The sequence below is a fragment of the Drosophila persimilis genome, unplaced genomic scaffold (genome assembly GCF_003286085.1).
Source record: "Drosophila persimilis strain 14011-0111.01,24,50 unplaced genomic scaffold, DperRS2 tig00000000-arrow-pilon, whole genome shotgun sequence".
Taxonomy (NCBI): Eukaryota; Metazoa; Arthropoda; class Insecta; order Diptera; family Drosophilidae; genus Drosophila; species Drosophila persimilis.
In genome coordinates this window covers 12403251-12417625 of record NW_020825288.1, presented here as the reverse complement: position 1 = coordinate 12417625, position 14375 = coordinate 12403251, and the positions used below count along the sequence as shown (strand labels likewise).

The window sequence follows — 14375 nt, the reverse complement described above, 5'->3', positions numbered from 1 at the left end:
TTTGTTGCGAGCCATTCCATTCCATAAGTTTGCTTCTCCTCAAAGCGCCCCAGCCAGTACCGCAGCCGCTCCTGTAGCTGAGCATCTGTGTGAGTGTGTGTGTGTGTGTGTGTGTGTGGGTGTATACGCTGTACGAGTGTATCTGGCAGTTTCGTATCGTTTGAGTATCTTGGCTGCGCACGAGTACGCAGTCAGTCAGTCAGGTTTCCCTCTCTCTCTTTCGGACACACGGGCAACCGGGCGGAGTTAATTCCTGAATGCTTGAATGGCCAATCTGAAGCAAGTAAGCGTATCCGTAGCGTTACGCGGGGTGAGCGAGCGATGTCATGACTTTTTAGTGTCACACATATGGAGATCTGGGGGCGGGGCTGTGGGAATCGCAGTCGGGCGTTCTCGATCTTGTGCATCTATTTTTGGTTCATTAACAAAGTCATATCACTAATAAAGCGACGCTAACCCCCATACGGATGTGTCTGCTTCTCCTTTCTCCTGTTGGCTGTTGCCTGTTGCCTGTCGCCTGTTGTGTGTTGCCTGTTGTGTGTCCAATGCGGCGTATGCTTGATGAGCGATGGATGGCCTGGTCTAGTCCGCCGGCTGCTCTCGCTGAGGCGTTGCGCCGCGCTTGGTTAGAGTTAATTATGGGAAATGTTGTCTTCATCTGATTGTCACTAATTCGGAATATCGTCATTTAATGATGGATGCCAATTTTTCTTGTCATTCGTTCATTAAAATGGTCTCTGGCAGGTCTCTTAGCCACAACTTTTTGCACTGCCAAATACTCGTACAATTGCAGCGTCTCTCAGAGAGCGTGTTGCATGGTTGTGTGCTGTCTTTGTGTGGGTTCGTCTCACGTACAGGCAGACACACACTGATTCTTTGGACACGCCTCCTTGGGCAGGCGGCTCACGCTTACCTGCTCTTACCTTTTGTTGCAAATCCAATTCGTTTCTCTCTCCCACTACCAGTCAACAGTCTCTCGCTCTTTCTCTCTCACTCTCTTTCCTGTTTGCTCACCGATCTTTAGGGATATTCGATTTTGACGATCGCCATTCTGAATATTTGTATCAACATTTCTGAAATTTCTTTGTCTGATAATTATATCCCATGAATCTTTTTTAAAGTTGTATAAAGATAGACAATTCTAATACGGTTTCAAAAATAAGCTTACTTTTTTGGGAAACATGAATTCTACCATTATACATACATATGTAAATTTTACAGAAATTCAAATGTATATAGGACTGTGTACATATATCTATACATATGTATGTATATATGTACATATGTATGTAGACGAATACTCTTAGATTAATGGAGAGAAATTTTTAAAAATGTATTAGAATATCTATAAAAACATACACACAGAGGAAAAAGCCCTAAGAAACATCTATACATCGGTATGTATGTATTTGCATCGATAGTGGAAATCGTAAAAAGAAATTGTGTTCACTTACATTTTACCATTAAATTAAAAAATATTTGTTTTTAATATAATTCATATATTTGGATTATGTACATATGTACATAGGTATATGTATGTTCCCAACACGAGTAATTTATTTTTAATTATTTATTTTAAACTGTTTTATGTTTAGATTAAATGAACCTTATTTAAAAGACTTTTCGCCATGTTTGTACTTACATATTTAATTTAGTTGCATATTTAATGTAACTGATTATCTGTTGAGTACTAAAAAACAAGAAATTTGTGTCCGAATTCAACCCAAGTCATTCTTTTTCTTCTAATTCAAAAAATGTAGAATAGACTACATCAAAAGTAACTATATTCATGAAACAAAAATATGAGATCCTAAGCTACTTTCATATTGTATAACCTTTTAAGCAGATATACAGACATACATACATAAAAATATGTAAACATATGTATAAATACGAACCTACATATTATATCGCAACGGAAATTCCATTAATGGCAATGGATATTGAGCATTTCTCAACTTACAAAATAATTGGCCACATGCGAAAGCTAAGAAATCTCCTCCCTCCCTCTTGTGGCTGAAGCTTGGTGACAAAACAGTGTCATGGGGATCGGAACGATGTGGAGGAGAGTTTGGAGAGAAGACGATGACAAAATTGTCTCCGCGTTTAACAAATTGGGTGACAGGCTTTGAAGTTGCCGGCAGCCAGGGCCAGTGACAAATGACAAGCATAACAAATGAATATTATGCGTTTTTCTCTCTGCTTTACTCTGTATCTTTCTCTATCTCCCTCTATATCCCATTCGCTTTTCCTTTTCCGCATCAGCTTCTTCTTTTTTATACACTTTCAGAGGATACCGTGATTTTTGCCAGATGTTTGGAACTTTGAACACGAAACAGCAGGAGCCGACCGAACCCATAATTTTATTTAAATCATAATTACATTTATTAAAGACCACTATTTAAGCCAATTATAACGTTCCTGTGTTTCTCAAGATGTTTTTAATATATTGAAATTCAGAGTTTTTAGTAATTGCTGTAATTGGTACATATGTATGTATGTTTCTCAAGATAAAATCGAAAGGGTATATAAATATGCGGTCCACCGACTCATAGAGCCTACTATTTTTGTTGAGTTTCTGGGTTGAGCAACGACAGCCAGAGATAACAGTCGAAGGAGTGTATGCCAGACACTTGAGAAAACAAAAGAGCCAAGGGTGCGAGGATGGGGTGGGATGAGAGCGCAGCGCAGTCCAAGGAGCAGGCCAAGTGGCAGAAGCAGCATCAAATGTCATAAAGTGGCAAATACGCTATAAAATTGACACATCCAGCGGCGGGCAGCTTGCATAAGGTTACGGCCAGATGGGTGTGAACCGTACAACAGTCCGAAAGGACGGAAGCGTCAAATTGTCTACGGCAGCGGCACTCCAAAAAGAAGAGAACCCTCGTACATCTTGGACAGCATCAACACGTGATTATGTAAGCACTTGAGTCCTGTGCCCTCGGAGCTCTTGAGGGAAGGACGTAACACGGATCGCTGCAACTGCAGTTGACGATGAATTATTGGTGTAAACGTATACCCGGCTCACTTGAGAGGCAACATACCGCAGCAAACCTGTCACCTGATCCCAAACCCCGCATCCCACACGTTCGCTCGCTCACGGTCACTGCTAACGAGCATCGAAGATGAAGCTGTTCCCGATCCCCGGTACCGGTTGCGTATGCGGGCTGACCAAAGACTTCCCATCACCCATCCCCAATGCTCGACCTGGACATGTGTTTCTGCTCTGTTCGGGTTTCGGTTTGCCGGCGCATCTCTTTCACGCCTAATTCCCCAGGAGATGGAGCTGGAACTGAGACCGGGGTCGAGTCCGTTACGGTTTATATATTTTTAATGAAATGTACTCCGGCATTTTCCGGCAAGGCATGGAATCTGTTTTTGTTTGTTTGTGCTACCAGAAGGCCCCAAAAATGCAGCCATGGATGCAGAACTATATCAAAATATAATTACTCGATTATTGTTTTGCATAGCAGATGATGCTCAGGTATTTCCATATTTATTAGGATCCCAGACGCAAATAAAATGGAAAGGAAAATATTCTGTTTGCTTAACAAAAAGATAATGCCATAATAAAAATATACTTTGCTGGAATTCTTAGTTGGATTGTTTTCTGGATTTTTCCGGTAGTCATAAGAGCATTTTCTGTATAAATTTTTAAATTTGTATAGTAATTCCAGATTTGCAAATATTAAATTGTATGCATTTTGTTTTTCCATCGATCAATTGTCTTGAGAAATTTTTTGAAAAACAAAACTCTGTTTGCATTTGAATCGTTTGAGATTCCATTAACATTTGAAGAAATCCTCGGGTATTTGAAGATGGCTTTTTGTGAATTATATTGTTGGTGCTAATTAAAAACCTTCTTCGGTCAGGCAGGAGACGAAGACACACCATAAAGAGCCGACCGACCCGAGGCTGAGGCAGTGGCACGGCTTTGTGGTTTCTAACAATAATTAAAAGCAAATAAATAAACAGATTTGTTCAACGACTAATTGAAGTACAAATAAATCAAAATTTAACTAATAGTCCGACCGGACGGGAACGTGGACCACCCAAGGTGCCCGGCGACCGGGGTCCGTGTCCGTAGCAAGCATCTAATCCCCCTCTCCCCCTCCCAGCAACGGACCGAGGGAAAGAGTTGAGCTGTAATCGAAGTGTTAACAGGCCAAACGGGTTTCGCTGGGCAAACACACAAAAACACAAAAAAATCATAAAAAAATCACCCAAAGGTTTGACTACTGGCGAGTACTACGAGTACGTACATATACCAGGGCGCAGACAGCGACAATCTGACGAAACGTTGATGATGCTCACTCAGCGGTTGCTCATCTGAAAGTTGCCGAGATCTGCCGACAACGACAATCAGAGACGGAGATGCAGATGGATATGGATATACAGAGATGAAGTTGGGGGGAAGTTGGAGACGACGAAGGCAGCGAGTTCTCTTCATGCTCGTTGCACTTGAACGCTTCAACGGCATTCTGATTTGTGGCTGCGGCTGCTACGGACCGGCAGCTCATATATGCACTGGGACCCTGGCATCCCCAGACCAGGACCCGGCCATATTTCACGTGAACTGCATCTAAAAATTCATCTACGAAATGGTGAAAAAGAAGCGAAAGCAAAAAGCAAACATCAAACAAAGGAATGGAAAGGTGAAAGTTTGGGAAGCCCTATGGCATCATGGAGTTCTACGATTATAATCGGTATCTCTCTTGACTCGCGGTTGACTCTCTCGTTCTCTATCCCTTGATCACATCACCCTTTGCTTCAAACGAGAGAGCCGCGTTTAAATTTCAATATGGCGTCGGTGCCGTTTCCGCATGGCTCCTCAGATGCTGCCGTTGATAGACGCGCTTTAAATGCATAAAATTGCCGACTATAAATAACATTTAATGAAACACATTTTTCGATTCTTAATTCTACACGCATCCGCATCTCATTCCCGGCCTGCCCCTGCCCTGCCGTGGCGTGCCAGGGCGCTCGATTCCCTTCCCCGATTTGGTTTTTGTTTTCCATATTGTTTTTGGCAAAGGAGGAGAAGAGCATTTAGCTTGGCATCTTCTATGCTTTTTGAGTTATTATTGTAATTTGGCTGTGGGCAGTCATGTGGAACGGTTGTGGTGCACACCCAGTCGCAGTTACGTTACTCCGGAGTCCGGGCCCGACCAGACCCGGGGCCACAGTCATGCCAACGTTTGGCATTCTGTGTTCATTTAAATTTTTCACAGTCTATGAAATATAATAAGTTTGCGACATGTGCATCACAATGTTCTCTTCGGGGCAAGCGAAACTTTAATTAAAAAACCAAAAATATCTTGTTCACTTTGGAACTACTCCCAAAAATTAATAGAGGATTGCAGGGATTCAGGGAAAAGGGTTACAATGTTTGCTCTTCACATGAAAATAGATCACGAGATGTAGATGTAGTGCCACTTAGCCACCTACGCAGAAGCTCTCGGTTCCAAATGTGTTAACGGTGAACTCGCTGGGAGCCCATTTTATGCGTTTCGTTTCGCGCGCACATCTCGAAGTTCAAATGGGCCGTAACGTAACGGCAGACTAACACGGGAAAAAGTGAAGAGATTGTTTTTTCACCCCAACGGATGGGAAGACAGTGCGTTTCGGGAGTGCAAGGTAGATGTCTGAAAAAGTAGAAGATCTGAGGATATTGTGGGTTTATGGAATAGCATTCAGATATATTTTGAAACAGATCATTTAATGCTTCCCTTCAGTCAAAACTTTTTCTAATGAAATCATTTCTATTCTTTTAATTTAAATTATCAAAATTATAATCCTGGAAGACAATACAATATCGACTTATGTCCATGGACAAAGAGTGTGTATTTGTGGTTGGAATTTTCGGTCCGAAAAGTAAGTCTTGTCTGCGACTCAACTGTCCAAGACATTGACTGAACAGGCAAGGCCGAGAAGGCAGCGGTGCGGAATTGGTAGTAACATATTTTGTAGTCTTCGGTACAACACAAAATGTTCTTAATATTCTGGAAACGCACTGTACACATGTGCGAGTGTGTGTGAAAATGCAAAGGAAAATTCATAAAGCGGCGGCGGATGTTTTCATAATTTTTAACGCTTTAGTTTTATTTAAGTGTTTATGGAGAAATAACTAATGAAAAAATGCCTTGAATTGCATATTTTGCAGCACTGCACTATGCCGCCTCTGCCTCTCCCTTGCGGCGAGTATTAATAAACATGCAGCGGGCTCGGCTCGGGTTTGTGTTTGTGTTAAAGCGCAACATGATTCGCTCGATTTAAAATGCATTTCCATGCCAATGGCAACGCGCCGAGTTGCCGCCCTTTGATTTATAAAACAGACTGCCTGGTCGTTCCCCATGTCCCCACTGCAGCCCCTCTGAGATCTGCCATCGAAAAAGAGCGGCGGCTGCTCGTTTACTTAATGTCATTGCAATATTATAGAAGGGGGGAATGGAAACATGGTTTTCCTGGACCCAGACAGCAGCAGCCACATTAAGATACATGAAATTTGATTACTTTACGGCCAGGCTCTTATATTTCCACGCTTTAAATGCTCTTGCGAATGTTCGGTTACACATCAAAACTTAGTTAATTCTAACACAAAGTAACGTTCTGGGGCGTAGGAGTTTTATCTTGACCAGGTATTGCGGGCTGAGCTCTGCAATACAAAGACTTTTTGAATTATTGATTTCGCTATGATAAATGCAGGCACTCACACAATCAAAAAAGGGGAAATATAAGGCAACTACACTGCAAAACAAATGTGGTACGGGGCTGGATTGCGGATTTGCTGTTGGTTAGCGGCTTAGCTTAAAGGTAGAATATGCTGCAAGCACTCTATTATTCCGTCTTGGGCACGCTCAGGTCGTAGAAGAGCTTGGTCATGCCACCAATGCCAACCAGAGCCAGTGCCACTGTGACGCGGTACAGCACACTGTCGACAGCGGAGCCCTTGAGGAAGACGGGCTTGCCATCCTTCTTCTGGAAGTGCTCCTGAACCTTGCGGATCTCAAAGTATCCCTTCTCGATCTGCTCCTTGCCGACAGCGGTGGAGCGGCGGCTCGTGGTGGTGGCAAAGCTGCGGACAACGGCCTGCAAAAGGAAAATGTGCGGTTAGTTCGGCGGAGCTCCAGCGCCCTTACGTAATTGCCCGTGAACTATATTTTCCCAGGCCCTGGAGGAATGCTCCACATCCAGCAGTGCCTTTGGGCTATTTCCAGTCGCAAAATTTTACTCACTCTCGACAGGTTCATCATTTTGCTGAAGATATTATTATATATTTTTAGCTAAACGCGAGAAAAGTTTTTCTGGGCTGAAAATCCGGACAAATTATGACAGCTGTTTTGGAGAATTAGCGCTGCCACCCCGTTGTATTTTTAATACTTTTCGGTATTTTTTTAGGTCAAATTTGAGTAGACGGTATATTTGCGGTATATAATGGTATATTTTTATTTTATTAAATTTCACTTTAAAAGCTATATTTAAGCAGAAATGGTAAAGCAAGTATTTAAAATAAACAAGTCATGTAGAAAATAGGTTTATTAATTGGGTAAAATTATGTGGGCAGCGCTGAGTTTCTTAGCTAGCTGGTAATATCTGAAGGAATATCAAAAACGAGGAATATGGATAACAGAACTTGAATTCGTCAGTATATTTTCGGTATATTTTTAAGACGGTATATCTGGGTATAATTTGAGGGTATTCACTAGAGCTGTCAAACCATCGATAGTGGCAACTAGCACCAAAACATCGATACTATCGATGGTGCCATTGATGGTTTGACACCTCTAATTCACACTCAATCAAAACATAAGCAGCTGCTGATTTTATAGTTAATTTATAGCTTGTAGGCTATCATATCTCTCAGGAGTCGCCATGGGCTTCCTCACAGTATTAAAAAAGATGCGACAGAAGGAGAAGGAGATGCGCATTTTGCTGCTGTGAGTTTTAATGAAACTTTGCGGCGAGCCAAACAAGTTGTGATTCATTGTTATGCTTTTTTGCAGCGGTTTGGACAATGCCGGAAAGACAACCATTCTGAAGCGCTTTAATGGCGAATCCATAGACGAAATCTCGCCCACTCTGGGCTTCAACATCAAGACACTGGAGCACAATGGCTACACCCTGAACATGTGGGATGTGGGCGGTCAGCGCTCTCTTCGCTCTTACTGGCGCAACTACTTTGAGTGCACCGATGGCCTGGTGTGGGTGGTGGACAGTGCTGATCGGATGCGCCTGGACTCGTGCCGACAGGAGCTGCAGGTACTCCTCGAGGAGGAACGCCTGGCCGGAGCCACCTTGCTGGTGCTCTGCAACAAACAGGATCTGCCCGGGGCGCTTAACTCGAACGAAATCAAAGAGGTGAGAAAACTAGTCAAATTAAATATTATTTATTAACATTAAATGGCATAATTTGTAGATACTACATTTGGATGACATCACCACTCACCACTGGCTGGTGGTTGGCGTAAGCGCTGTCACTGGGGAGAAGCTGCTCAGCTCCATGGACTGGCTCATTGGAGACATTGCAAAGCGAATATTCACATTAGATTAAAGCGGAATCGTTTTACTTTTCCACCAAATACATCTTGTACAGCCTCTTTTCCTTCTCGTCGACAAACTTCGGCACAAAATTTACTCTGTTTATGGTGGCGAAACCTTCGTCGAGCGTCGGTTCCTTGTACTTCTTCTTCATCATGTTGAAGACCATGTCGCTGATTTGCGAGTGCGGCGTTTCCAAGAGTTCGCGAAAGGCAATATTATGCTTAACCTGAGCCGTGGACACGTTCATCACAAAGCAGCGGCAGGGAACTTTTAGCTCGCCTGCCAGGGCAAGGAACTTTTTTCGGGACGCTGCATCCACATTGGTATTGTCCACCACACACGATTTTCCAGAGCTCAGCAAGCGTTTGCAGGTATTCAGACAGGACTGCGTGCTGCCCAAGGTGTCTGCATTGACAATTTCATAGCCGCGACTCTGCAGCACCTCGGCACAGAAGTGACTCTTCCCAGATCCGGGCAGGCCGACCATGATGATCATCTCACACGAGTCCTCGTCGAAGTGGACATCATTTGGCTCAAACTGGGCTATTTGGTCGTGCACGCAAGTGGGATCAAAGTCGGGCTTGTTCCACTGCTCCAATCGTTTGCCCAGGAAATGTACTTCTGGTGTGTAGAACGAGAGGCCAATGTTGAAGGCGAAAAGTCGATCGGCCAGCGAGTGATCCTTGCGCTGCTTGGTCGCTCCCTTGCCCATTTCGGGTCTCCCAGCGGCATCGCCGACAAAGAAGCAACGGTCCAGCTGTATGTCTACCCCGTCATTCATTTCGTTCTTGAGGTGCTCCCACATGCCGGGAAGCGGCTTGCGGTAATATCCACCGCCGATAGCTATGAAAACTTGGATAGGTACACCCAACTTCTTAACAATTAGCTTTATCTTGACCTTGAAGTCATCCAGGGATACTTTGCCGCGTGCAATACCGGCCTGGTTGGTGAAGAAACAGATCTTAAAGCCATCATTGTGCAATTTTTTAAGTTTCTCTGGCACCTCTGGAAAGATAATCTGCCAGTCGTCCGTGGTCTTGGGGAATACATTGCCCGACTTTGTCTTAATAATGGTGCCGTCCATATCGTAGCCGGCAATTTTCCCGGAGGCCACGACTCCAGCGCTGGTGTAGATGACCAATTTTCCATTGGATACTGAAGCCCATTTCTCCTCCACAGTGGCAGATGCGGACACAGCTAGTGCGTCTTCCTCTGGGACGGACACAGTAGAATCCACTGGTGGAGGGCTAAATATGACTTCGTAGCCATGACGGCCGTAGACAATCTCCACCAGATCGCCGTGCTTCAGCGCGCATTCCGAGTGCTGCATAACCATCACTCCGTTAATGCCGCACGGGTTCATGCCCAGAACCTTCAAGGTAATGCCACAGCTCTTGGGGTCCACTTGCAATCGAAGCTGCTGCTTGGAGCAGCGCGAATCCCGTATCCCGGTTTCCTTGCTGCGTCCCACAAAGTTCTCTCCCGCGGACAAACGTATGGCGCTATGTTCGGCTTCCGTTGGCCTGAGGGTGCAGGTTCTCGACACAGCCTCTATGCCCACGGATCGATTTAGGTATTTAGCCAACGACATATCTTGGTTTTTTGGAAATAAAAAAGGTAAACAACATTCTTTTTTTGAGGGTTTAAGCTACCATGCTACCCGTGTAGTAGCGTGGGATTATTTTGCCGCCCGCCTTTTGAAGGTGGAAATTGCCAAGTCAAAGAATAGAAGATGTTGGAGTACTGTTTATAGCTTTACATTAATTTCGTCGATGAAGTCAATTAGTTTGGTACGCGCTGCTGTTTTCTTTTTCAAAGAATTTGTAAATATCTTAATAATAACTTAGAGATGGAAAGTTTTGCCTTGTGTTTTATTTGGTACAATTGAAAATTACATGCGAGGCGTTTTCGATACTATCGCATGTATAACTACATGCATGTTACCATGTGTTACCACCAAGCAGTCTGTTGATTCTCTTAGCGTCACTTTAAGAATTTAGTAACCACGGTTTGGATAATGTTGAGGGGAAAAGCGAGCAGTAACCTCGGTGCTTGACACTAGCAAACCCATTCTCTCCCATTCTGCTTTTAAAATTCTGTGTATTTCACACATAGCGTCTTTAAGGTTCCATTTAACCACTGTGTATTTTCCTCGTCTGTGGGCTTCTTTCGCTGCTGCGTCAACTGAAGTGTTGTGAGGGATATTAGCGTGTCCGGGAATGTAGTGAACCTCTACAGTTCTTAGATGTTGATTTTGTTGAATCTTTTCTCCGATTTTGTAGGCGATAGAGATGCGATATGTGCCGATATTAATTTTTATATTATTCCAGATGCCACATACGGTTATTAATTATTTCTCTGGACGTGGACGTGGTGGCATCGCTCGTGGTGCCTTTGGTGTTGGTGCCAATGGACGTGGAGCCTTTGGTGCTGGAGCCGCCAATGGACGTGGAGCCCGTGGACGCGGAACCCCTGGAGGCGGCAACGCTGGGGGACGCGTTATCCCTGGAGGCAAGAACGCTGGGGTACGCGGACGACGTGGAGATGGACATATCAGTATGCGTATGCGTAGGGCCATTGCGTCTTTCGTCCGTGCCGTGGGGCGCCAAGCTCCACAAGTCGCTGCCCCAGGAGCTGCCCAGGAGTTGCCTTTTGCTCATACAACAGTAGCATAAACAAAAGAGTATCCAATTGCTCAATTCTTTATTCCGTCGAATATTACCAGCAAGATAGAACTTTCAACCATGCTCACATAACTTTATCCCATTGATGAATCAATTTTATACTTGATTATGGCCATGTATTGGCCATTATATTTTCTATGGCTTCAATGAGCGAAAAAGATGACCTAGTCATGACTAGGGACCCTCATCCCTGAAAACATATTTTTATCAAATTTATACATAAATTTTTTACAAGATATGCTAATTTTAGGTAATGTAACGACATTGTTTCTGGTCAATAGGTATCCGTTGAAGCAGAGACTGGCTGGTTTCTGCATTCATTGGAGAATAGGATAACAAACATTTCCTCAATTCTAAAAGGCATTGGTCGTTTATGTTTAAATTTCAAAATCAAATTCAAAGATAAAGTAGGCTTTTCACTATATACTTCGCTAACGATCCCAAATTTTGTCAACTCGCCTTCAGTAGCAAACAATATCTCATTCGATAAAGTCTAAAAAAAAATTATTCAACAAAATGCAAAGAAATTTGTTACTTTCCTTGCGCGTAAGTAAATTGAATATACAATTTTGGGAAATGTTAAATATTTCAAATTTGTATTCTGACAGCCGTTGCTCCGCCGGTCCCAAGTGTTGTCTCCGCTGTATGCTACCCCGCGGATGTTTGCGACCCCGCAGGTGTTTGCGACCCCGCGGTTGTTTCAAACTGGTTCCCTGATGCAGGCTCAGAAGAAAATCAAGGGCAAGCTCTCGCCGAAGATAGCCAAGTTGCAGAGGCAATATCAGGAGAACAATGGAAAGCCGGTGTTCCTCAAGGGCGGACCCATGGACAACATTCTATATAGGCTGACTTGGGTCCTAGCCATCATAGGCATCTTGGGCGATGTCTGGCTTTGGCTTGGATATATAATATTTAATTAACGTATATAAACGACTTACACATGCAGATAGTCAACACAAGTGCCACGACTGTCATCAAAAAATGCGACACTTAAATCAACCATTTCTGCTCCACATCCCTCCCAAATTCAACATGTAACACTAAAACATACAAAATCGTCGTGCTTTCTGCGCCGCATCCCTCCCAAAAGTAACATGTGACATTAAATCAAAAGAAATATTCCCGTTTTCTGCAGCTGTGTCCTTATCCGGCTAGAATAAATAAATTGGGTTTCGATAACAACTTTTTTGCTTTCCGCGGCTTGTCGATAGAGCATTCGATAGGCGTGCAGATGGTTGTGGCGGCGCCAGACAGATATGTAGATTTACTTGTAGAATTCCAGTAAAATATGTGTCAAATTGACATTTGGGAATTGAGTTGTTTTTTAGCCGTTTATTTTTTAATTTTTCATTTCCGATCCTATGGTACTTTGAAAATATAATGTGATGACGGTTTTTTTTCTTTTAGAAAACTCCTCTGCAGTTAGTCTGGTAATATGATTTAAGACATTCCTTTAGCGAGCATATGCATGTTTATTTCTCTTCCTTCCGCTTCGTTGCCCCTACTCTTTCTTGGCAGTGCCCATGGCCAAGTGTGGGTCTTAAGACCACTCGCTGGCCGCACTCTACAGCAAAACCTAATTAACTCATTTAGACCCGTCTCGTAAAAACATTTATATTTTTTCTGCTTTGCCACTTTACGCATTTGCCAAACGAGAAAGAAGAAACACCGAAAAACAGAAAGAAGATGAGCTGGGCTCTGGCCATGCAAAATCGTGGCATAATTACTGTGGCCAAATGAGCAAGCAGCCGGCGGTTCGATTTTCGATAGATTCATTCATTCCCCCCGCTGGCTGCACATTTGAACTTTTACTTTTGACTGCCGGCTGCTGCCGATGGTGCCTTGAGAATGAATGGGGCATCTAAGTGGCGGCCACATGGCGAGTGGATCACAGTCCAGTGGCTAGGTCCGTCTGCGAGTATCTGGAGGTGTTGCAACAGCAAGGCCCCACAATTGAACAGCTGAGGAGCTTTGCATAAGCTGAGCAAATGGTTAGCACCCCGAAAGGCTAAAGTTGGCTCTTGGCTCGCAGAACTGCAGCACAGCACAGCACCCAGGCCCAGACCCATCCTGTCCCGCACCCATGTATGGACATGTTTCTCTTTTTAGGCGGAAAACAAACTCAACTCAGACACTGCCATCGTCATCGACACCACACCGCCAACGACCGGTCACCAGCTCCCACAGCTCCCCCCCAGCTCCAGACTTTGGCGAAAAACGTGTCGCGGCAATTTCCCATTCAATTGCAGCTTTTCCATGTTGCATCTTTTCTTGTGTCTCGTTTCGGTTTTTGCCTAGTTTTTCGGTTCGCATTGCATATGCATTGCAATTTCTCCGCCGCCGCCGCCTCCGGCACCGTCGTCGTCCGTCTACTCATCTGCCCGAATGCCGCTGGATGGTGGATGGTTGGTCTCGGTCTCCGCGCTTGACTTACATAAAGCTAGGAGCACACGCTGCCGTTGGACACACACCAAAAACTTGTTTTGTCTCTTTCGAGGAAACGACAGAAGCGTCACTTGGCCCATGATGGCGAGACATCCAGAGGAGTGGAGGTGCAGAGGGAGAGGTGGCCCATAGGAGACGGTGCCTCCGATGATCATCAGCTTTCGGCTCAGCTGTGGCTGTGGATATGTCTGCGGATGACGATGACGATGAGGTTATTGCTTTGACTATTGCTACTGCCAGTGCCTCCAGCTGCTGGGGAAGCGGGGGACTCTTCTGCGTTGGCGCCTTATGTAACTTGGATATGTGAGGGGGGAGCGATGGCCAGCCTATGTACGCGTATGCCCTGGGTACCAAACATTTTGCGCACTCATCTTCATCCCCCAGCCAGCAATTACACTTTTGTCATACTCTCGGATTCTGTCTGTCATCAATAGGCTTGAATAGTCAGTTTTTTTTCTCCCCTCCTTATACACATCTTTGAAAAATGGCCTCCTCTTTAACATTAATCATATGCCTGGAATCTTTTTGTGCGCATCTCTGCCACAGCTGCTGCGCAGAGGTTTCGGTGTCGATTAGCATGTTCAAATGGACAACGATGCATGCACCTGAAGATATCAGAAACTGCAAATGCGAAAACTGCGAAAAAGAAGGCTGAATGGAGTCGTCTCTAATGTTGCGTATACGCCAGCTGTTAAACGTGTCGCC

General features: G+C 44.3%; 4 protein-coding genes across 4 annotated transcripts; 2 read left to right on the top strand and 2 right to left on the bottom strand.

Moving 5' to 3' along the window:
* Positions 1 to 6504: 6504 nt before the first annotated feature.
* Positions 6505 to 7316, bottom strand: LOC6587808 (cytochrome c oxidase subunit 7A, mitochondrial). The gene is made up of 3 exons (XM_002013358.2): positions 7236 to 7316; positions 6714 to 7089; positions 6505 to 6655 (listed from the first exon to the last, which is right to left on the bottom strand). The coding sequence occupies exons 1-2, from the start codon at positions 7251 to 7253 to the stop codon at positions 6838 to 6840; spliced, it is 270 nt and encodes an 89-aa protein (XP_002013394.1). The 5' UTR covers positions 7254 to 7316; the 3' UTR covers positions 6505 to 6655; positions 6714 to 6837.
* Positions 7317 to 7819: 503 nt separating this feature from the next.
* LOC6588094 (ADP-ribosylation factor-like protein 2) lies at positions 7820 to 8583 on the top strand. Its single transcript, XM_002013357.2, has 3 exons — positions 7820 to 7937; positions 8004 to 8358; positions 8417 to 8583. Exons 1-3 carry the CDS (start codon positions 7873 to 7875, stop codon positions 8549 to 8551), a joined length of 555 nt encoding a protein of 184 aa, XP_002013393.1. The 5' UTR covers positions 7820 to 7872; the 3' UTR covers positions 8552 to 8583.
* Positions 8560 to 10288, bottom strand: LOC6587719 (uncharacterized protein F21D5.5). The gene has a single exon (XM_002013356.2). It carries the CDS (start codon positions 10130 to 10132, stop codon positions 8564 to 8566), a length of 1569 nt encoding a protein of 522 aa, XP_002013392.1. The 5' UTR covers positions 10133 to 10288; the 3' UTR covers positions 8560 to 8563.
* A 1425-nt stretch (positions 10289 to 11713) lies between these two features.
* Positions 11714 to 12359, top strand: LOC113566608 (cytochrome c oxidase subunit 7A1, mitochondrial). The gene is made up of 2 exons (XM_026993013.1): positions 11714 to 11771; positions 11834 to 12359. Exons 1-2 carry the CDS (start codon positions 11742 to 11744, stop codon positions 12143 to 12145), a joined length of 342 nt encoding a protein of 113 aa, XP_026848814.1. The 5' UTR covers positions 11714 to 11741; the 3' UTR covers positions 12146 to 12359.
* Positions 12360 to 14375: the final 2016 nt, after the last annotated feature.

Coding starts and splice junctions, on each gene's coding strand:
- LOC6587719 (XM_002013356.2), bottom strand. CDS start 10,132: ATGTCGTTGGCTAAATACCTAAATCGATCCGTGGGCATAGAGGCTGTG.
- LOC6588094 (XM_002013357.2), top strand. CDS start 7,873: ATGGGCTTCCTCACAGTATTAAAAAAGATGCGACAGAAGGAGAAGGAG. Junction 7,938..8,003: donor GAGATGCGCATTTTGCTGCT/GTGAGTTTTAAT, acceptor GCTTTTTTGCAG/CGGTTTGGACAATGCCGGAA. Junction 8,359..8,416: donor ACTCGAACGAAATCAAAGAG/GTGAGAAAACTA, acceptor CATAATTTGTAG/ATACTACATTTGGATGACAT.
- LOC113566608 (XM_026993013.1), top strand. CDS start 11,742: ATGCAAAGAAATTTGTTACTTTCCTTGCGC. Junction 11,772..11,833: donor ATTTGTTACTTTCCTTGCGC/GTAAGTAAATTG, acceptor GTATTCTGACAG/CCGTTGCTCCGCCGGTCCCA.